Raw genomic sequence first — 22,938 nt, 5'->3', positions numbered from 1 at the left:
TGCTTAATGTCACCAAAACCAAGGAGATGATCGTCGATTTCAGACGGTCTCAGCCTGAGCACACACCCCTCAGCATCAGCGGCTCCACAGTGGAGAGAGTGGAAAACATCAAGTTTCTTGGGGTGCAGATCTCGGACAATCTCACCTGGTCCAGGAACACCACTGGGATTGTGAAATGGGCCCAGCAGAGATTACACTTTCTGAGGAAACTTAAACAAGTATCACTCCCCACTAACATCTTAACTACATTCTACAGAGGCGTGGTTGAGAGTGTGCTGACCTTTTGCATCACAACCTAGTACTCCAGCTGCGTGCTGCCGACAAAAAAGCCTTGCAGAGGGTGGTTAGGGGAGCAGAGAAGGTTATTGGGTTCTCCCTACCTTCTGTCCAAGACCTCTTTCAGAGTCGATGCCTCCAGAAGCCACGGTACATCATTAAAGACCCCTCACACCCTCTCCATAAACTGTTTGTTCTTCTGCCATCAGGCAAACTTTACAGGAGCATCAAAACTAAAACCACAAGGCTACTAAACAGCTTCCTCCCACAGGCAGTCAGACTGCTAAATAGCTGCTCTACCTGACTCTGCTTTGGACACTTTTAACTTGCACTGAACACTTATAACTTGTTTTTAACTGACATGTGGCTGTTGTGTTTTACTATTTATTGTTATGTTTATTATTTAGTGTTGCGTTTGTTATGTTATGATTGCACTGCTCCTGGGAAACGCTGTCTCATTCTGCCCTGCAGAGCTGATATACGGTTAGAATGACAATAAAGTTTTTGAATCTTTGAATCTTTAATCTTTAATGCATCCTTCTCATTGTATGCTGACCAGAAGTGCAGACAGTACTTGATTGCTTTGTATAGATGCAACATAAGCCATCTCCAGAGATGGAAACAGAAAGATCAAGAAAGGGGAGGGAGGTGTCGGAAATGGGCCAGGTAAATTTGAGGGCAGGGTGAAAGTTGGAGGCAAAGTTAATGAAGTCGACGAGCTCAGCATGCATGCAGGAGGCAGTGCCAATGCAGTCGTTGATGTAGCGAAGGAAAAGAGGGGGACGGATACCCGTATAGACTTGGAACATGGACTGTTCCACAAAGCCAACAAATAGGCAGGCATAACTGGGACCCATACGGGTGCCCATGGCTACACCCTTGGTTTGGAGGAAGTGGGAGGAGCCAAAGGAGAAATTATTGAGAGTAAGAACTAATTCCACTGGACAGAAGAGAGTGGTGGTAGAGGGGAATTGGTTAGGTCTGGAATCCAAAAAGAAGCGAAGAGCTTCGAGATCATCTCGGTGGGGGATGGAGGTATATTGGGACTGGACGTCCATGGTGAAAATAAGGCGGTGGGGGCCAGGGAAATTAAAATCATTGAAAAAATTGAAAGCATGAGAAGTGTCACGAACATAGGTGAGAAGAGATTGAACAAGGGGGGGATATGTTCGTGCAATCTCTTCCCACCTCTTCGCTTCTTTTTGGATTCCAGACCTAACCAATTTCCCTTTAGCACCACTCTCCTCCGTCTAGCAGAATTAGTTCTTACTCTCAATAATTTCTCCTTTGGCTCCTCCTACTTCCTCCAAACCAAGGGTGTAGCCATGGGCACCCGTATGGGTCCCAGTTATGCCTGCCTTTTTGTTGGCTTTGTGGATCAGTCCATGTTCCAAATCTATACGGGTATCCATTCCCCTCTTTTCCTTCGCTACATCGATGACTGCATTGCCGCTGCCTCCTGCACGCATGCTGAGCTCGTCGACTTCATTAACTTTGCCTCCAACTTTCACCCTGCCCTCAAATTTACCTGGCCCATTTCCGACACCTCCCTCCCCTTTCTTGATCTTTCTGTCTCCATCTGGAGACAGCTTATCTACTGATATCTACTATAAGCCTACAGACTCTCACAGCTACCTGGACTATCCCTCTTCCCACCCTGTCTCTTGCAAAAATGCTATCCCCTTCTCACAATTCCTCCGTCTCCGCCGCATCTGCTCTCAGGATTAGGCTTTTCATTCCAGGACGAAGGAGCTGTCTTCCTTTTTTAAACAAAAGGGCTTCCCTTCTTCCACCATCAACTCTGCTCTCAAACGCATCTCTCCCATTTCCCGCACATCTGCCCTCACCCCATCCGCCTGCCACCCCACTCGGGATAGGGTTCCCCTTGACCTCACCTACCACCCCACCAGCCTCCAGGTCCAACGTATAATTCTCCGTAACTTCCGCCACTTCCAACGGGATCCCACTACCAAGCACATCTTTCCCTCCCCCCCCTTTCTGCTTTCCACAGGGATCGCTCCCTACGGAACTCCCTTGTCCACTCGTCCCCCCCATCCCTTCCCACCGATCTCCCTCCTGGCACTTATCCTTGTAAGCAGAATAAGTGCTACACCTGCCCTTACACTTCCTCCCTCACCACCATTCAGGGCCCCAGACAGTCCTTCCAGGTGAGGCGACACTTCACCTGTGAGTTGGCTGGTGTGATATACTGCGTCCGGTGCTCCCGGTGTGGCCTTTTATATATTGGTGAGACCCAACGCAGACTGGGAGACCGTTTCGCTGAACACCTACGCTCTGTCTGCCAGAAAAAGCAGGATCTCCCAGTGGCCGCACATTTTAATTCCATGTCCTATTCCCATTCTGATATGTCTATCCATGACCTCCTCTACTGTCAAAATGAATCCAAACTCAGGTTGGAGGGGCAACACCTTATATACTGGCTGGGTAGCCTCCAACCTGATGGCATGAACTTTGACTTCTCTAACTTCTGTTAATTCCCCTCCTCCCCTTCTTACCCCATCCCTGACATATTTAGTTGTTTGCCTGTTCTCCATCTCTCTCTGGTGCTCCCCCCCCCCCCCCTTTCTTTCTCCCGAGGCCTCCCGTCCCATGATCCTTTCCCTTCTCCAGCTCAGTATCACTTTCGCCAATCACCTTTCCAGCTCTTAGCTTCATCCCACCCCCTCCGGTCTTCTCCCATCATTTTGCATTTCCCCCTCCCCCTACCACTTTCAAATCCCTTAGTATCTTTCCCTTCAGTTAGTCCTGACGAAGGGTCTCAGCCTGAAACGTCAACAGCGCTTCTCCCTATAAATGCTGCCTGGCCTGCTGTGTTCCACCAGCATTTTGTGTGTGTTGCTTGAATTTCCAGCATCTGCAGATTTCCTCGTGTTTGTAGATTACAGAGAAGCAGGTTCTTGCTGTCCTGAGGAAAATTAGGGTGGATAAATCCCCAGTGCCTGATAAGGTGTTCCCTCAGAGCCTGTGGAAGGCTAGTGCAGAAGTTGCCGAGTCTCTAGTAACGATATTTAAAACATCCTTAGCCAAGTGTGATGTGCCAGAGGATTAGAGGATAGTTAATGTTGTTCTGTTTAAGAATGGCTCTAAGAATAAGCCGGGAAATTATCGGAGGTGAGCCTGACATTAGTAGTGGGTTAATTATTGGTAGGTATTCTAAGGGACTGTATATGTAAGTATTTGGATACACAGGGACTGATTAGGGATCACTAACATGGCTTTGTGTGTGGTAGGTTGTGTCTAACCAATCTTATAGCATTTTGGATTACCAGGAATATTGATAATGACAAGGCAATGGATGTTGCCTGCATGGACATTAGTAAGACCTTTGAAAAGGTCAAGAAATTTCAGTCGCTTGATGAGGTAGTAAATTGAATTAGACATTGTCTTTGGGGCAGAAAACAGAGACTGGTGGTAAATGGTTGCCTCTTGGACTGGAACCCTGTGACTAGTGGTGTGGCACAGGGATCGGTGCTGGGTCTGTTGCTGTTTGTCATCTATATCAATGATCTGGACGATAATGTATTAAACTGGATCCGCAAATTTGCAGATGACCAAGATTGGGGGTGTAGTGGAGACTATCAAAGCTTGCAGCGGGATCTGGACCAGCTGGAAAGGTGGGCTGAAAAATGGTAGATGGAATTCAATGAGGACAAGTGAGAGGTGTTGCACTTTGGGAGGACAAACCAGGGTAGACAGACAGACAGACAGACATACTTTATTGATCCCGAGAGAAATTAGGTTTCGTTACAGCCGCACCAACCAAGAATAGTGAAGAAATATAGCAATATAAAACCATAAATAATTAAATAATAATAAGTTAATCATGCCAAGTTAAAATAAGTCCAGGACCAGCCTATTGGCTCAGGGTGTCTGACACTCCGAGGCTTACACAGTGAGTGGTAGGACACTGAGAGTGTGATATAACAGGGTATTCTGGGACCATAGAAACTTGAAAGTTGAAAGTGCCATCACAGATTGAAAGGGTTGTAACAAAAGCTTTTGGTACATTGGCTTTCATAAATCAAAGAACTGAATACAAGGGTTGGGATGTTATGTTGAAGTTGTATAAGATGTTGGTGAGGCCCAAAATGGAGTATTGTGTGTAGTTTTAATCACCTACCTATAGGAAAGATGTCAATAAACTGAAAAGGTGCAGAGAAAGTTTACAAGGGTGTTGCGGGGACTTGATGGCCTGAATTTTGTGTAAGGTTGAATAGGTTACGACTTTAGGAGAATGAGGAGAGATTTGATAGGGGTATAGTGAATTATGAAGGGTGAGACTAGAACTAGGGGTCATGGGTTAAGGGTGAAAAGTGAACTGTTTAAAGGGAACATGAGGGTGAACAACTTCTTTCAGAGGGTGATGAGAAAGTAGAATGAGGTGCCAGCAGAAGAGGTTGTTTCGAGTTCAATTTCAATATTTAAGAGAAATTTGGATAGGTGTGTGGATGGGAAGGGTATGGATGACTATGATCCAGGAACAGATCAATGGGACTATGCATATTAATGGTTTGGCATGGACAGGATGGGCCAAATGGCCTGATTGTGTGCTGAGGTGTTCTGTGACTCTATGATTCTACATGCCCCAAAGCTGCTGGGTTTATTGCAGACCCTTGTTCGTGTCAAGTGATTTGCACTTTGAAAATGGGTGCTAATTGATTTAAGCTCTATGCAATAATGTTCAAAGAAAGGGCCCTGGCCACCCAGGTACTGTACTATTATGAAACAAAATTTCAAGAAATTTTGAAGTTGATTGAACTATAGCTCAAAAAGTTCCGAGGACAGAAACATGCTTGAAGTGATTCTAGTGCCTTATAATGATACTCATACAAGATTGAAAGCTGGTGCCAGAATAGACAGGTGTATTAATGATAGAGGATGTACAATTCTGACAGACACAAACTTTGAAAAATTGTCGCAGTTCAGAACAGTTTCAAAACAGAAGGCAAATAAGAAAATCAAGACGTACAAACAAGCTGGATGAACTCAGCAGGTCAGGCAGCATCCGTTGAAATGAGCGGTCAACGTTTCGGGCCGAGACCCTTCGTCAGGATGCTGCCCGACCTGCTGAGTTCATCCAGCTTGTTTATACATCTTGATTTGACCACAGCATCTGCATTACAATTTGTGTTTAATTAAGAAAATGAATTTTGTCTTCCTTTCCTGTACCTATGAGTTGTTATCTACTCCAAGAATGTGATGAATCCAACTGAGCTGTATTCCAAAGGCACTGTCTTCTCTCGGGCACCTTTGCCCACTGGACATGTGTTACTAGTAATCTTTAGTGAGGACCTACCCTTACATCATGTATGTGCAGGTGTGATCACAACCCAAAGTGGCCATGTGTTCAAAGTCATTTCTAAGTAGAAGATGTTGATATAGAAATTCTTCAGCCATGCTATCCAGCAGAGTCATGGAGTCATACAGCATATAAACAGGTTCTTTGGCAAAATTGGTCCATGTTACCCAGAAGTTTTACTTAGAGGTGGGCTGCCAACTCCTAGTTCCAAAGACATTACTGTGCTGAAAGTGTACATCTGGCAGTCTTTCAGAGGAAACAATGGTGCAATAGACCTCACTGACATCAGATTGATCTTCAGACCCATTTGTGATGGACTCTGAACCAAGTGCGTCTGTTTGACTGCACTCGATGAAGAAGTATGAACAGGGGCATGTGACATATTTGCTCCTAGAGAAGGACAAGTTTTTAGCGACCATATTTCTGTTCCTGTAAGAAAGTAATCTTCTCATGCATCCTGTTAATATAGGAGATAGATCTGATGAGAGGCAGCATCCCTCTGCTCCTGCAGAACCAACCTTTCCTGGTGTGCTCTCGTGAGGCACGACCAGAAACCAGCAAAGGGTGACTACTAAATTATAAAGAGGGAGAAGGCTCAAAGTAAAATTTATTATCAGAGTACAGACATATCACTGTATACAACACTGAGGTTCTTTTTCCTGCAGGCATACTCAGCAAATCTACAGAACAGTAGCTGTAAATAGGATCAATGAACAACAAACTTTAAATGCAAATATAAGTAAATACCAATAAATAATGAGAGCACGAAATAACAAGATAAAGAGCCCTTAAAGTGAGATCATCGGTTGAGGGAACCAGAAATAGAATGAGTGTAGTTATCCCCTTTTGTTCAAGAGCCTGATGGTTAAGGGGTAGTAACTGTTCTTGCACCTGGTGGTGCAAGTCCTGAGGCTTTTGAACCTTCTGGCTGATGGCCGCAATGAGAAAAAAGCATGACCTGGGTGGTGAGGATCTTTGATGGACCATTTCAAGTCGATGTGCCCAGTGGTTGGGAGGGCTTTACCCGTAATGTACTGGGCTGAGTCCACTACATTTTGTAGAATTTTCCATTCAAAAGCATTGGTATTCCCATTCCAGGTCACAACGTAGCCGGTAAGTACACTTTCCACCACATATCTATACAAGTTTGCCAAAGTTTTTGATGACATGCCAAATCTCTGCAGACTCCTTTGGTGTCATGGGCAGTTGGGACGTAGGGCCTGTTTCTATGCTGTATGACTCTGCTGGGCAGCTTGGCTGAATCCTTTCTGGACTGCCTGGTTCAGTAGCAAGGTTGATCAGGAACCGCCTGGAGAGTGTGAACTTTATTAGCTTTGTTCGTGAATGTATATCCAAACATGCAGTGACATGCATCATTTTGCATCAAATCAAATGAGTGAGAATTGTGCTGGGCAGATCTGAAAGTGTTGCTACACTTCTAGCGCCAGTGTAGCATGCACATAGTTCACTGATCCTAACCACCTTTGGAATGTTGGAGAAAGCTGGAGCAATCTGTGGAAACCTACATGGTCATGGCGAGAACATACAGACTCCTTGCAGACAGTAGCAGGAGTCAAACCCTGATTTTACAGCTGTGTAGTAAAGCATTGTGCTAATCACTATGCTACCAGGTCACCCTCTCCTTAATACTGTCCTTGAACTGGGCAGTGACAGCCTGTAACACCATTGAACTGAGAACCATTGTGCTCTTTGGCTGAGTGTCAAGACTGAACAGGAACTCTGCTGGACAAAGTGATTCAGTAGCCGGACTGAACTGGGACACAATGAACTCTTTGGCTTTCTACCAAGGTTTGATAGAGAATCTACTGAATCTTACGAGCCAATAACATTCTAGTCTGAAGATAATGAATTGTCTTGTATTTTGAGTGTTTTAGGTATGTGATGTCACCGGTCTTGAAGGAGGTGTTCCTTGGAGGCAAAAGCTTCACAAAAGAGTATTTTGCAATCTGTAGTGATAGGAAGGTGCACCTGTACCTTGCATCAAAGGAGAGTCTTTCTCTTATCATTATCATTTTCTACTTGAAAGGAAAGCCTGATATTTCAGTGATACTAGGTGAAAAAAGAGTCTACCTCGCTTTTATATATATTTTAAAATCTCACTTATATGCACAAGGCCACAGATAATTGCTCCTGTTGGCCATTCTTTTTCAACAATGTTGCTCTTTGAAGATGTTTTGCTGTCTCCTCTGGAGCCACACAGTCTGTCGGGAGGCCTACATGTTCATGTTGACTACTTGCCAAGTGTGAGATGTAATGTATTTAAAACAATTGTATGCCTTTCAGCTTACATGGTGTTAAATGTAGATGTTGTGTGTAATGAGTCTGAGGAAGGACAGGCAGATGATAGGGCAAAATTGCAGTCTGTAGGATGAGTTGAAGTGTTATATGGGGGCAAAATCGAAAAGGGTGATGGCTACAGGACTGAATAAGTTATATTTGAATGCACGCAGTATATAGATTAAGGTAGATGATTATCTAGAGCAGTTAGAGAGTGGCAGATGTGATGTTGTGGGCATCACTGAATTGTGGCTGAAAGAATATCATAGCTGGGGAGCTTAACATCTAAGGATACACATATTGAAAGGACAGGCATTTAGACAGAGGGGGTGAGGTACATTTGTTGGTTTAAAAAAATTAAATCAAATTCTTGGGATTGGAAGATGTAGAATCCTTGTGGAAAGAGTTAAGAAATTACAAGAGTTAAAAAAGACCCTGGGGGATTTTAACAAACAGGTAGATTAGGAAAACCAGATTGGTGCTGGATCCCATGAGGGAGAATTTTTAGAATATCTAGGAGATGGCTTTTTAGAGCAACTTGTGGTTGAGCCCACTAGGGAAAAGATAATTCTGGATTGGGTGTTCTGAACCAGATTTGATTAGGAAGCTTAAGGTAAAGGAATCCTTATGAATCTTTGATCATAGTAATAATTCACCCTGCAGTTTGAGAGAGAGAAGCTAAAGTCAGATGTATCGTTATTACAGTGGTGTAAAGGGAATTACAGAGGCATGAGAGAGAGGCTGGGCAAAGTTGATTGGAAGGGGACACTAGCAGGGATGATGGCAGAACAGCAATGGCTGGAGTTCCTGGAAGCAATTCAAACGGCAAAGGTTAGATATACCTAATAAGGAGGAAGTAGTGTTCTAAGGGGAGGATGAAGCAGAAGTAAAAGCGTATAATATAGCAAAAATTAGTGGGAAGTTAGAGGATTGGCAAGCTTTTAAAAAGCTACAGAGGGCAACTAAAATGCCATGAGAGAAAAGATGAAATATGAAGGTTAGCAAGCCAATAATATCAAGAAAGATACCAAAAGGTTTTTTTTTTAAGGCAAACAAGAGTAAAAGAGAAGTGAGAGTGGATATCAGACCATTGGAAAATAACACTGGAGATGTAGTCTTGGGGGACAAAGATATGACAGGCAAATTTAATTAATATTTTGCATCAGTCTTCATTGTGGAAGACACCAGTACTATGCCAGAAATTTGAGTGTGTCAAGGGACAAAAGTGAGTGTACTTAGGGAACTGAAAGGTCAAAAGGTAGATAAACCACCTGGACCTGTTCAATTCAAGTCAAGTCAACTTTTATTGTCACTTCGACCATAACTGCTGGTACAATGCATAGTAAAAATGAGACAATGTTTTTCAAGACCATGGTGTTACATGACAGTACAAAAAACTGGACTGAACTACGTAAAAAAAAACAACACAGAGAAAGCTACATGACCACAGACCTAGACAGGACTGCATAAAGTGCACAAAACAGTGCAGGCATTACAATAAATAATAAACAGGACAGTAGGGCAAGGTGTCAGTCCAGGCTTCGGGTATTGAGGAGTCTGATAGCTTGGGGGAAGAAACTATTACATAGTCTGGTCGTGAGAGCCCGAATGCTTCGGAGCCTTTTCCCAGACAGCAGGAGGGAGAAGAGATTGTATGAGGGGTGCATGGGGTTCTTCATAATGCTGTTTCTTTGTGGATGCAGCGTGTAGTTGGATTACACCCTAGGGTTATGAAAGAGGTAGCTGAAGAAACAATGGAGGCATTAGTAGTGATCCACTAGATTCTGCAATGGTTCCGAAAGACTGGAAAATTGCCAGTGTCACTCCACTCTTTCAGAAGTGACAGAGCCAAAAGGAGGGAAATTATAGGCTATTTAGTCTGATTGAAAATCTGGTTGAGTGGTGCTACCACAACAACCTCTTCCATAGTGTCAGCAAAACCAAGGAGCTGATTATTGACTTCAGGAGGAGGAACCTGGAAGTCCATGAGCCAGTCCTCATCAGAGGATCAGATGGGGCAAGGGTCAGCAACTTTAAATTCCTCAGTCTTATCAATTCAGAGGACCTGTCCTGGGCATAGCTTGTGTGCCATTATGAAGAAAGCATCACAGCACCTCTACTTCCTGAGCTGTCTGTGAAGAGTTGGCATGACATCTAACACTTTGACAAACTTCCTTAGATGTGTGATAGAGAGTACTGTATATTGACTGGCTGCATCACAGCCTGATAATGGAAACACCAATGGCCTTGAATGAAAAATTCTACAGAAAGTAGTGGACATAGCCCAGTCCATCATGGTAAAGCCCTCCCCTCTATTCAGCACATCTACATGAAATGCTGTCACAGGAAAGCAGCATTCATCTTCAGGGATCTTCAGCACCCGATTCATGATCTCTTCTCACTGCTGCCATCAGGAAGAAAGTATTGGTGCCTCAGGACTCACACCACTGGGCTCAGGAACACATATTACCCCTCAGTCATCAGGCTCCTGAACCAGAGGGGATAACTTCACTCAACTTCACCTGCCCTATCATTGAAATTTTTCCACAAACCATAGACTCATTTTCAAGGGTTCTTCATCTCATGTTCTCGATATTTATTGCTTATTTATTTATTGTTAATATTACCATCATTATTTATTCTCTCTTTTTTGTATTTTCACAGTTTCTTGTTTTTTGCACACTGGTTGTCCACCCTGTTGGTGTTGCTGTTCACTGATTCTATTATGGTTATTGGATTTATTGAGTATGCCCACAAGAGAATGAATCTCAGGGTGACATCTACTTTGATAATAAATTTACCTTGATCTTCAGTGTTTGTGAAGATGTTGGAGTCTATTATTAAGGATGAGGTTGCAGGGTACTTGGAGGAACATGATAAAATAGGCCAAAATAAGGGGGAATCTTACTTCATGAATCTGTTGGAATTCCTTGAGGTAATAACAGGAAGGATAGATGAAGGAGAGCCAGTGAATGTTCTTTAGTTTGACTTTCAGAAGGTTTTTGACAAGATGCTGCACATGAGGCTGCTTAACAAGATGAGAGCCAATGCTATTACAGGAAAGATACTAGCATGGATAGAAATTGACCGACTGGCAGGAGGCAAAGAGTGGCGGTAAAGGGGGCATTTTCTGGCTGGCTTCTGGTAACTAGGGTTTGGTGTTGGGACTGCTTCTTTTCACGTTATATGTAAGTGATTTGGATGATGGAATTGATGGCTTTCTGGCCAGGTTTACAGATGAATATGAAGCTAGTTGGAGGGGCAGGTGGTGTTGAGGGTCTAGGGAGTCCACAGAAGGACTTGGACAGATTAGGAAAATCGGCCAAGTGTTAGATGGAATATGATGTAGTGAAGTGTATAGTCATGCACTTTGGCACTATTATGGTTATTATTCTATAATGGATTTATTGTGTATGCCACAAGAAAATGAATCTCAGGGTTGTATGTGGTGAGATATATGTATTTTGATAAGAAATTTACTTTGAACTTTGTAATATTCTGTGAAGGACAATTTGATTCAGTTTGGTCACCCAATAGAGTTAGAATCAGGATCAAGTTTAATATCTCTGGCATATGTCGTGAAATTTGTTAACTTTACCGCAGCAACAAAATGAAATACATGATAAATAAATATAGAGAAAAAACTAAGTTACATTAAGTATATGTTTGTGTGTGTGTGTACCTCCTTCCCGACGGTAACAATGAGAAGAGGGCATGTCCTGGGTGATGGTGTCTTTAATGATGGATGCCGCCTTCCTAAGACATTGTTCCTTGAAGATGTTTTGGATACTATGTAGGTTGTTACCCATGATAGAGCTGGCTAATTTTACCAGTTTCTGCAACTTGCTTCGATCTTGTGCAGTAGCCACCTCCCATACCAGACGGTGATGCAGCCAGTCATGTGGAGGTTTTCGAGTGTTTTTGTTGGCAAATGAAATCTCCTCTAACCGCTAATGAAGTATAGCTACTGTCTTGCCTTCTTCATAGATGCATCAACATGTTGCATCTACGTTAGGTCCTCAGAAATATTGATATCCAGTAACTTGAAATTGCTCACTCTTTCCACTTCTGATCCCTCTATGAGGATTGGTTTATGTTCCCTCATCTTGCTCTTCTGAAGTCCACAATCAGCTCTTCGGTCTTGCTCGCACTGAGTGCAAGGTTGTTGCTGCGACACCACTCAGCTAACTGGCATATCTCTCTCCTGTACGCCTTTCATCACCATCTGAAATTATGCCAACAATGGTTGTATCATCAGCAAATTTTATAGATGGCATTTGAACTATGCCTAGCCACACAGTCCTGGGTGTAAAGAGAGTAGAGCAGTGGGCTAAGCACACATCCCCGTGGTGTGCCAGTATTGATCGGTGGTGATTTGGTGGAGATACAAGAGCCTGCAGATTCTGAATGCTGGAGCAGCAAGCAATCTCCTGGGGGAACTTAAAAAGTTAACGAGCATCTTGGCGGTTGAAGACTTGATGCCGCAATGCAGGGTTTGAACTCAAAAAGTTTTCCCCACTACAGATAATGCTAATCTCATTGAGTTGCTCCAGCAGATCATTTGTTGCTCCAGATGGTCTAGTTCGCTCTCTCCCTCTCACTCAACTGCTCCCGGAGGAAGGTCCCTACGTTTGAATGGCTTCTGTCTCCCCAATGCTGTCTGAGCGTGGTGCCTGGGTCCTGGGCAAGGTTTAATCGATGCAGTTTGTGGATTGGACTCTAGCTTGCATTACGATATGTTTCTGGTTTCTGGTCGCTCCTGTTTTTTTTTGTTTGCTATTTTGGGTGATTTTGACCGGGGCCATCTACAGATAACGAACAACACAGTGCTGAATTGAACAAGAACTGAGCTGAACTGAATTTGCCTGGAACCTTTAGATTTTGTGTTTTATATTCTGTGTTTCTCTCTCTCTTTTTGCCTTTTGCCTGATTTTTTCCCCTGTGTTTGAAGTTGATAATTTTCTTTGGATTCCATGGTTTTCTTTATTTCCTGGCTGTCTGTGGGAAGTCAAATCTCAGGGTCGTGTACTGCATACATACTTTGATAATAAAAGTACTTTGAATCTTCAATCTCGGTCAGAATTTCTGCTGTGTTACTCTCTTTTTGATATTGTTAAGAGAATTGCAGAAGCTTCCTGGAGTAAAACACAATAGCCATTATTTCTGTGAAGGAAATTAGTTTCAAGAGATTCAGCTCAGTGCTTGTCATTACCATTGGTGTTCTATCATTCATCTGTTTTTCACATTGTCATGCATGTAGCAACACTGTCCCCAATGCAATCTTTTGCCAGGAGAAATTAGGCCATTTTTCACTAAGTGCCATGGTTTAAGGATGTTACTTGTTCTGTATTTGTGCAAATTGGATTTGGAGATTGGCTCTAGGTACCTGATTTCAATTCACTTACCAGACCCTATAACCTAGTCACCAATCCCACCCCTACCAACTCTTGCTCAAATCCCCCACCAACTCGGTCTACCTGATCTGATCCAAAAACAACAGATACCCAAACCAGACCATCAAAACCAGTTACATTACCCATTGCTTTACAAACTCCCAAACCCTTCCTCCACATCACTGACCAAAGATCATAGCTCCTCAATCAACTAACTGCTGACCAATGATCATGGGACCCTCACTTACCGATTCTCTCTGTCCCACCCATTAATCCTGAATTCCCAATTTGCCACTCCTAGGCATCTATCTTCTGACCATCCACTCTAAAATTATCTTCCAAGCAATGCTCCGTACTCGCAGATTTGACTCAGCCACAAATGTATTTGTCTTATTATATGGATCTTTCTGCAAGATCTGCACAGGTGCAGTTCACAAAAGAAAGCTCTTTCCATGAGAAAAAAATCAGTCTAGTGGTACACAACCTTTTAAATCTAGGTGCTAAGGAGCACATTCATTGATGCCATTGTCTACATTTCAGTGCATTTTCTGGTTAAATCTTAGATTTATGTTGGTGTGATGTATTCAGGATTTTTTTTCTTTTTTCCTGAGGTTTAGCAATTTTGCTCATGAAAAATTGTGGGTTTGTTGAATGTGTGAAAATCAGGCAGTACCATACTCATTTGTTCCTGGGTCCCTGTCTGCCTCAACTGTGCTGCCATGGAGATGGGTGAGAGCTTCCTGTTCCTTGGTGGAACTATCACCAACCACTTGTCCAGTCAATAGCACTCCAGCAACTCTATTTCCTCATTCACCCTTACCAATTCGTACTGAGGCACCACAGACAGTATCCTATCCAGATGCATCACAGCTTGGCATTGCAACTTGCAAGTCTCGATCTGCCCAAGTCGGCAAGAAATTGAAGAGTTGTGAATGCAACGCAATCTATGATAGAAACCAGTCCCCTCTACACTTATTCTGGCTTATCACATCTGTCTCAAATTAGCAGCCAATGTAATCAAGAACCCCTCTAACCCCAGTCATTTCTCTTCTTTGCCTCCCATTGGATAGAAGGTACAAAAGCTTGAGAAGTGGTACAACTAGGCTCAAGGACAACTTCTACCCCATTGGTATAAGACACTAGAGTGGGCCTGCACTGCACTTTATGAATCTTTAACACTATATTCTGCATTTTGTTATTGTTTCCCTTTTTACTACCTCAACGATGTGCCTGGGAGGCGTGAGAACCAAAGCTTTGTACTGCATCATGATACATGTGACTATAAAAGCCAATTGCCAAATATATACACCTATAAAGAATAGGAAATTTGGGATGGGATTTTGATATTCTGTAAGGTGGGACAGAGTCTCTTCCATCATCAGTCCAGTCTGGGCTCTTGACAAAGTGAATTGACAGTTATTCATGATGAAGCCCTTCCCCATTGACCCTCTCCGCTGCAGAAAATGCTGACATAGATCCATGACAACTATATATCTAGGAAATTGTCCAGTGATTACCTCAGACAATCAAAATGCATCAGAGCTGGGGTACATCATTTCCCTCCATATGGGGCTTTTCCCACTGTTGCATCAGGCTTGCCCAGGAGCAACAGGAACAGAGAGGCACAAACCCAATCAGAACCTTTGGGAGCTGGTGAAGGAATGGTCAGAAACAACACGCTCACAGCAGTGGGGTGAAGATACTTCCAGAACAAGCACTGTGTTCATTTCTAGGATGTGACTGTAAGGTTTGCACCTCTGAGGGAGAATGCTTATTGCTGCTTTCCAGTGACATTTCTACTAAGCTTGTGCATGATAGTTTACTTTTCAGCGTGAGTTCATTGTTTTCACTTGTACTTTTTTCTTTTGCATTGCCTTTCTCCTTCCCTTTCTCCTGTTCTCGCCTGCCCGCTCTCCCTTTCCTTCATGCCCTCTCTTCTTTTCCTTGCTTGCTCTTTCCCCCACTTGACCCCCCTTCCCTCGACTCCACTCTCACCCACCCCACCCTCATCCATCATTTCCTCAACCCCACCCTCATCCACCATTTCCTCAACCCCACCACTCCCTCAACCCCCCTTGACCCCTACACTCAACCTCCATCCCTTGCCCCCTCTCTCGACCAACTGAACCCCCTTGCCCTCTATCTCGTTCCCCTCTCTTCCCTCCCTCTATCTCAACCCCTCTCTCGTCTTTTCTCTCGCTCCCTTCTCTCTCCTTCATACTGTCTCTCCTTCTTTCTCCCCATACCCTCTCCCCTTCTCCCTCTCCCTCCCCCTGTCACCCCTTCACCCCTCACCTTACTCTGCCTCCACCCTATCTCCCTCACCCTCTCTCTCCACCCTCCTCCCCCTCCCCTCTCCCTGTCACTCCCCGCTCTCCACACCCCTCTCCCACCCTTCTCCTCCCCCCCCTCACTTTTCCTACCCCCATCATCCTCCACCTGCTGAATCTCTCTGCTGGCTTGCTTGATTGCTGCTTCTGACCTCCGGCTCCCTCCAGCTCGCTGCCTCTGAAAGAAGTAAAGACTGATAGGCCCAGGACAATGAAACAAAACACTAGGTAAGACTGTGGAAGATAACCTGTTTGCTGAATGCCAGAATTCCTAATTGTGCTTTCGCTGACTTCAAAGTTTTGTAAAAATAATTTTCTGGTGTCTCAAGATATTCCAGTGATGTACTTTTGGAGAAAGACTGACAAATTGTTGTTTTCAGAGGTTTTCCCTGGATAGTGAACTTAGCTTGAGGGGTGAGGTACAATAATACAAAAAATGCATCGATAATTTGAATGGAACATGGAGCAGAGAAATGCATCTCTGTCTGAAATGGAGCAGGGCAAAGAAAGCCTGGAAGTCTCTACTTAAGAACCTATACTGTTCCACATCAGCACTAGGTTCAGATACTCTCGAGTCAAGTAGCATTCAAGCAGTTTACTATCAATGGTTACATGGCCAGTAACAACGGTTGAACTTGGATTCTAGGAGGGATGTGGGGCCAAATGGAGAGGAGGAGATAGGAGCACCCATGAGAAGGTGATGGGAGGGACTGTAGGATCTGGATAGTCTGCTAGTGCCTGACACTGGCTCACGCTCAGTGTGCCTGTCAAAGTGTAGCCCTCAGCTTCAGATCTGTGTGTAGAGCAGTTGTGTTGCTCACTCTAGTCCTCCCTGGCATCCTCTCCGCCCTGAGCCATGGACAGACAATTGCTGCAGGAGTACCATTAGAGGGCAGGTTTCATGACAGGTCCCCAGCACAGCAGTCCAACAGGTAGGTTTTTTTAAGTGGAGTACATACCTGCAAGTGCTTGGATTAGAGGACCAGGAACACTGTAACAAACTGGTGCTCTTGGACAGCACTAAGTGGAGGAGCAGTGTACTTAATAGCCAGGAAGCTGACACTCTAGCTTGCTTTAGAAAGGATGGGAGGGGGGGATCAAATGTAGCAGGAGAGGGGATTGATTGGAGATGGAGGGAGTAGAAAAGAGGGCAAAAGGATTTGTCAATAGTCCCATGTCAAATTTAATTTAAAAACAGTTCACCCCATGCAATAAATGATGAAACAGCCACTTTTCTCTAGAATATTTTTTATAAGGTTAAGTCCCGGATTATTTCTAAGCTGAATGATTCAGAGACACCACTTGCCCTGGAATTGCCTAAGATGTACAGAGGTTCAGAAATTGCCCTCGATCACTACTGTCTCACCACTAAACTTCAAACTAATTGAAACTTTGGCAAATCTTCCCAGCAAGACCTGTCAGAATCCATAGTGAAGCAGAACAAGCTTAGCAACAGGTACAAGCCCCATCCTTTAAGTGTATGTTTGTTGATCTCATCTGTTACAATTTAATCTCCTGGACAACATTTTGTTTAAATATCTCTGGTTCCTACAATAATGAAACAAATCTCCAGAAAATTTACCCATGTTTATTGAAGTTTGGAGGCGGTATAGCATGCAGTACCTCTACAATAGAGTGCGTTTAGTTCTACAGATTGGGAGAGAGTCTAGAACAAACACTTATTGTACACCTGTCAATATGTTTACCAATTCCACTCCCTGTCAACATCTAGGTAATATTACCCGAACCTTTTTTTTAAATACTCTCCACTTTTAATGTACTTATAAATGAGAGAGTTCCCACTACTCAACATTAAGATAGTTTTCGATTTGTACATATTAGTCTCTGCTCGTCTATTCCAAAAGGCAACAAAATTCACCTTATCAGGCTAATATAGTCAGGCAAATAGTTTGTAGCTCTTGAACTCACACTTCTGGTTTAGGTGTTAATGATCCAAGGCTGACTAAGCTGAAATATGAGCCCAGAATAAATAAAATGTTAATGTTAATAACACACAAACATAATAATTTGAAGGATTTTTAATGATTTCTCTCTATGGTCATTTTGATGCAATGATCCATAATAACCGTGCAATTCCTATATTCATTTCATTGGAATTGAAGAGTTTCACTGGAAATTGGATTGAACTGAAACAAAAGAAATGCATTACTTTATCCAATTATGAGATTGGATTCTGAGTCAAATCTAGATCAACAAATAAAGTATGGCAAGATACACATTAGAGAGATCTTGGGTGTTAATTTCTGGATCATATGTAAATTCACCACGTCATAGTGAGGATCCTCTTTAATGATTCCCAGACCAGACACCTGAGCCTGACTCTCCACTGGTGTAAAGGTTTTAACCTCCATCTTCATCTCCATACAACATCTTCACCTCACTGAGACACAAGCTGTGGTTAATTCAAGAAGTTACATGCCTTGATAAAGATGCATTTATGCCCCAAATAAATTTGTTGTGTAAAAGGGTATGGAGCACAAGAAGGCAGAACCTTTATTTGAAGCAGGATTTTTAAAAAAGCTGCAGTTTGTCACATCAATGTTAACTACCTTTGTAGATAAATCTTTAACTGAACTATTTTAAATTTGAACTTGTCTTTTAATTCTGTATGCACATTCTATTTTAATTGATAAACTGCACTAAAATGCACACTGGTTAAAGATGACTGGCATCCAGCAATGGCACACAAATTTCAGAAGAATAATTGAATGGAGCTTCTGAAATGCTGGAATGCTACTTTGAGGGCAACTGAAGTCAAATAAATCCCATATTGCCTACACGGTTCCTTTCTGCAGCACGATGCTCTCAATGTGTTCCTTGCAAACCTTTTGTAAGACTGGCTGCTTGTTTTGACAGAGACTTCATGAACTACATTCGGAGGTACAGGACCTTTTACGCTTCTCTGGCAGAACAAATCTGTGAAGGTGAACTTCTTCCTCAAGATAGTTCAACCTGTTGGAGTGGAAAGGATGTGGTTGAAAGGTAAGCAACTGGTTGCAGTCGTGTGCAAACATTATGAACTGGATAATAGCCATAGTTTGGCATTGGCAGATCTAATGAGATAAATGGGTAAAACCTTTTGTGTATGTTTTCAATGTGATTTACTGCCATACTGGCCGGCTTTTACAGAATTGATTACTGCTGTTGATTAGATTCATAAGTTCAAGATGATGATGTGACAGTGACATCAGAAAATTAGTGCAGTTATAGCTTTTAAAAAATGGGTTCTGTCAAGGTATTTCTGACAAATTTAAACTATTGACATTTCCACAATACTAGGCAAGTTTCTAACACATTCTGGCATTTTTCTTTGTTCAAGCACAACTTAAAATGCTTTTTCCATAAATTACTGCTTTTTCTGTGTCAGGATTTAGTTACTGGTCTGCAGCATTGATGAACAGATGTATCAGGTGGAACATAAATTGATAAGTTGTTAAGGAAAAAGTGAGATTTGGGAATGTGTCAGAACTGATGACTGACTCATTTTTGCAATGAAAATGTGCTAAACGTGGGATTGTTGTGCACACAATTACTAAAACAAGCAGAGCATTGCTCTTCTGTTTTAAATAAAGTAAGAGCATAAGATACAGGAGCAGAATTAGGCCATTTGCCCAATCGACTCTGCTCCGTCATTTCATTATAGCTGATCCATTACCCTCTCAGCCCCAAACTCCGCCTTCTCTCTGTATCGCTTCATGCCCTAGCTAATTAGGAATCTATCAACCTCTGCCTTAAACATAACTCAATGACTTGGCCTCCATAGCTGCCTGTGGCGACGAATTACACAGATTCACTGCTCTCTGACTAAAGAAATTCCTCCTCATTTCTGCTCCAAAAGGACATCCCTCTATTCTGAGTGTGTGTCCTCTGGTGGTCTTAGACTCTCCCACCGTAGGGAAACATCCTCTCCACATCCACTCTATCGAAGCCTGTCAAAATTTGATGGGTTTCAATGAGGTCACCCCTCATTCTTCTGAATTCCAGTGAGTAGAGGCCTAGAGCCACCAAACACTCATATGACAAGCCTTTCAATCTCAGAATCATGTTCGTGAACCTCCTCTCCAATGGCAACACATCCTTTCTTAGATAAGGTGTCCAAAACTGCTCACAAGTGAGGCTTTACCAGTGCTTTATAAAGCCTCAACATTACATTCTTGCTGATGTAAAGGTGATGTCAAATACTTAACTCTGAAGTTAACTACTCACCTGTGAAATACGGGACTTCTATCGTAGTCAAAATGTTAGAACAATTTGGGAGCACAGAGAGGTCTGGGAGACCCATGGACAACCAACCTTCAGAGCCAGCCACTGCATCCATTTGGAATGCCTACATCTTTCAGACAATGTGTAGTTCTGTCTTGTGTTACGTATTCGGGCAACAATAATATAGATGAGTTAGGCAAGGGGTTTTATAACGAATAACACGTTTATTAAACACTGATAACAAACCCCCTTCAAATGTAAACAAACCCAAACAATGGTCCGAGCTCAGCTGCTGGCAGCTGGTCAGACAGTTCTTAATAGCTTTGCAGTCTCAAACAGTCTTTAAAGTAGTATTGAAAAAAACAGTTCTCCAAAGCGAATTGCCGAATGAAAACAGTTCAAAGAACGATATGCCGACAGTTCAAAAGCTCACGGTACTTTTAAAAGGAGAGACTTTTTAAAGCGATGTAAATTCTCTTCCACGTCGATGTCCTTCGATTCCCAGCGTCGAACTCCCACGTCGAATTTTATTAAATATAACAACTTAAAGTGACTGACCTCTCTTCCACACTATTCTCAAACCCTTTCTGGTCATCCCAGGGGTCAACAGCGAGAATAGTCAACGAAATCCTTCCGAATGAGGATCACACACGGTCGAAGTCAATCCATCCACCGTGTCGAAAATCGATTCTTCTCGATTTGTCTTCCAAATTCTTATCTTCACTCTCCATCAGCAACGAAACCGTTGGCTCTGACCTTTTAAACTTTAGGCATTATATAAAACTTCATTTTTAACTAAACTGCGTCATCACATTAAATCACACAGTGATATGAAGTCATCTTGGCAAATCCAGCCACGAACTGCCCCACCTGACAGGGTGGGTCTTCCTTTTATACCCTGTAGAAAAAACCTGTCACATGACCTCTACTGGCGGGAAAATGACATCACTCCACCATTACCTCATGTCCAGTATAACTTCAACCCCAGTCACGTGACAAGGGTACCACTGTCACGTGTCACGGGTACGTAACACCTCCCTCCAAAAAAAACATTTTTGGTCTATCAAGAACAAAAATTTTAACAATTACTTACAAAAAAAAACAACATGTATAAATCATATAACATACACAATATATAATACAGTAGGAGTGTTACAATAAAAAAAAACCACTCCAAAAAAAAACATTGTACATTCAATATCGAGATAGACAATCAGCAACCACATTATCTTTACCTTTAATATGAGTTATCACAATATTGTACTCTTGTAACATCAAACTCCAATTTAACAATCTTCTGTTTTTGTTTTTCATCTTACTCAGAAAAACTAACGGATTATGATTAGTGTAAACAATAAGTGGTTTTTGAGTTGTACCAACACATACCTCAAAATATTCCAAAGCTAAAACAAGAGATAACAATTCTTTCTCTATTGTTGAATAGTTTCTTTGATGCTTATTAAATTTTTTAGAAAAGTAAGCTACTGGATGATCAACCTCATCACCCTCATTCCTTCGCATCAATACTGCTCCCGCAGCTTCATCACTAGCATCCACAGCTAATGAAAAAGGTTTTTCAAAGTCAGGTGCCTTAAGCACAGGTTGTTGACATATCATTGTTTTCAATTTTTCAAATGCTTCCTGACAAAACACTGTCCATACAAACTTCACATTCTTCTGCAGAAGATTAGTTAATGGAAGGGCAACATTAGCAAAATTCTTACAAAATTTTCTATAATATCCTACCATTCCCAAAAACCTTCTGAGAGTTTTTTTCCCCGTTGGAGTGGGAATTTCCAAAATTGCCTGAACTTTTGCCTGAACAGGAGCTACCTTACCTTGACCTACAACATAACCAAGGTAAGTCACAGTAGCATGTCCAAATTCACTCTTGGCTAAATTAATAGTCAAGTTAGCTTTTGAAAGCTTTTCAAACAATTTCTCCACCGCAATAATGTGTGCTTCCCAAGTATCATTTCCTGTCACTAAATCATCAATATAAGCATCAGTATCTTTCAATCCCTGAATCACAGAATTAATCATCCTCTGAAAAGTACCTGGGGCATTCTTCATCCCAAATGGAAGAACATTATACTCATATAACCCAGATGGAGTTACAAATGCAGAAATCTCTCTACCTCTGTCCGTTAATGGAACACACCAATACCCTTTCAATAAATCAATCTTTGTAAGGAACTTTGCTTTCCCAACTTTATCTACACAATCATCTACTCTAGGAATTGGATATGCATCTGTTTTCGTTACAGCATTCACCTTCCTATAGTCCGTACAAAACCTAATACTACCATCAGGTTTTGGCACCATAACACATGGCGAACTCCAATTCGAGTTAGAATGTCTAATAATATCATTCTCTAACATGTATTCAATTTCTTTCTCAGCAAGTTCACATTTTTCCATGTTCATTCTATATGGATGTTGTTTAATAGGTTTGGCATCTCCAACATCTACATCATGTGAAGCTATAGTAGTCCTTCTCGGAACATCTGGAAACAAATCCTTATACTTAAAAATCAATTCCTTCATCTGTTGTTTCTGCTCTAGCTGTAAATGTGCTAATTTCTCATCCATATTTTCCAAAATAGTCGAATTAGGTAACCTAACAGAAACAATGTTAGATTTAGAATGAAAGTCAGATGAATCATCTATCATGTTCCCAGTTAAATCCAACTCATTCTCACTAACCACAACAGTCACAGTATCAGATTGTTTCTCAAAATATGGTTTAATCATATTTATGTGGCAAAGTTGTGTTGACCTTCTACGATCTGGAGTTTTTATTACATAATCCACATCATTAACTCTAGACACAATTTCATAAGGTCCATGAAATCTAGCTTGTAAAGGATTTGTCTGCACTGGGAAAAAAACCAACACCTTATCTCCAGGCTTAAACATCCTCATCCTAGCTTCCTTATCATACCAAGTTTTCATTTTCTCCTGAGCCAACTTCAAATTTTCCTTGGCTAAGCTACAAGCTCTATGTAACCTGTCCTTAAATTTCAAAACATAATCCAACAAATTAGTATGCACTTCCTTACTAATCCACTGTTCCTTCAATAAAGCTAAAGGTCCT

The 22,938-nt window shown here is 42.2% G+C and overlaps 1 protein-coding gene across 2 annotated transcripts in view; it reads left to right on the top strand.

Moving 5' to 3' along the window:
- Nucleotides 1–22,938, top strand: part of LOC140725330 (glypican-5-like) — a 627,634-nt gene that overhangs the window by 229,392 nt on the left and 375,304 nt on the right. The window contains exons 5-6 of one of the 2 annotated variants that reach the window (XM_073040656.1): nucleotides 15,786–15,845; nucleotides 18,495–18,620. In XM_073040656.1, the coding sequence (XP_072896757.1) occupies nucleotides 15,786–15,845; nucleotides 18,495–18,620 (186 nt within the window). The remainder of the gene's footprint in view (nucleotides 1–15,785; nucleotides 15,846–18,494; nucleotides 18,621–22,938) is intronic. The other variant, XM_073040657.1, reaches the window with a different exon arrangement.

Source organism: Hemitrygon akajei, chromosome 3 (assembly GCF_048418815.1).
Source record: "Hemitrygon akajei chromosome 3, sHemAka1.3, whole genome shotgun sequence".
In the NCBI taxonomy this organism is placed as follows: Eukaryota; Metazoa; Chordata; class Chondrichthyes; order Myliobatiformes; family Dasyatidae; genus Hemitrygon; species Hemitrygon akajei.
The sequence above is the reverse complement of the archived record's forward strand: the minus strand, read 5'-3'. Positions and strand labels throughout refer to the sequence as shown.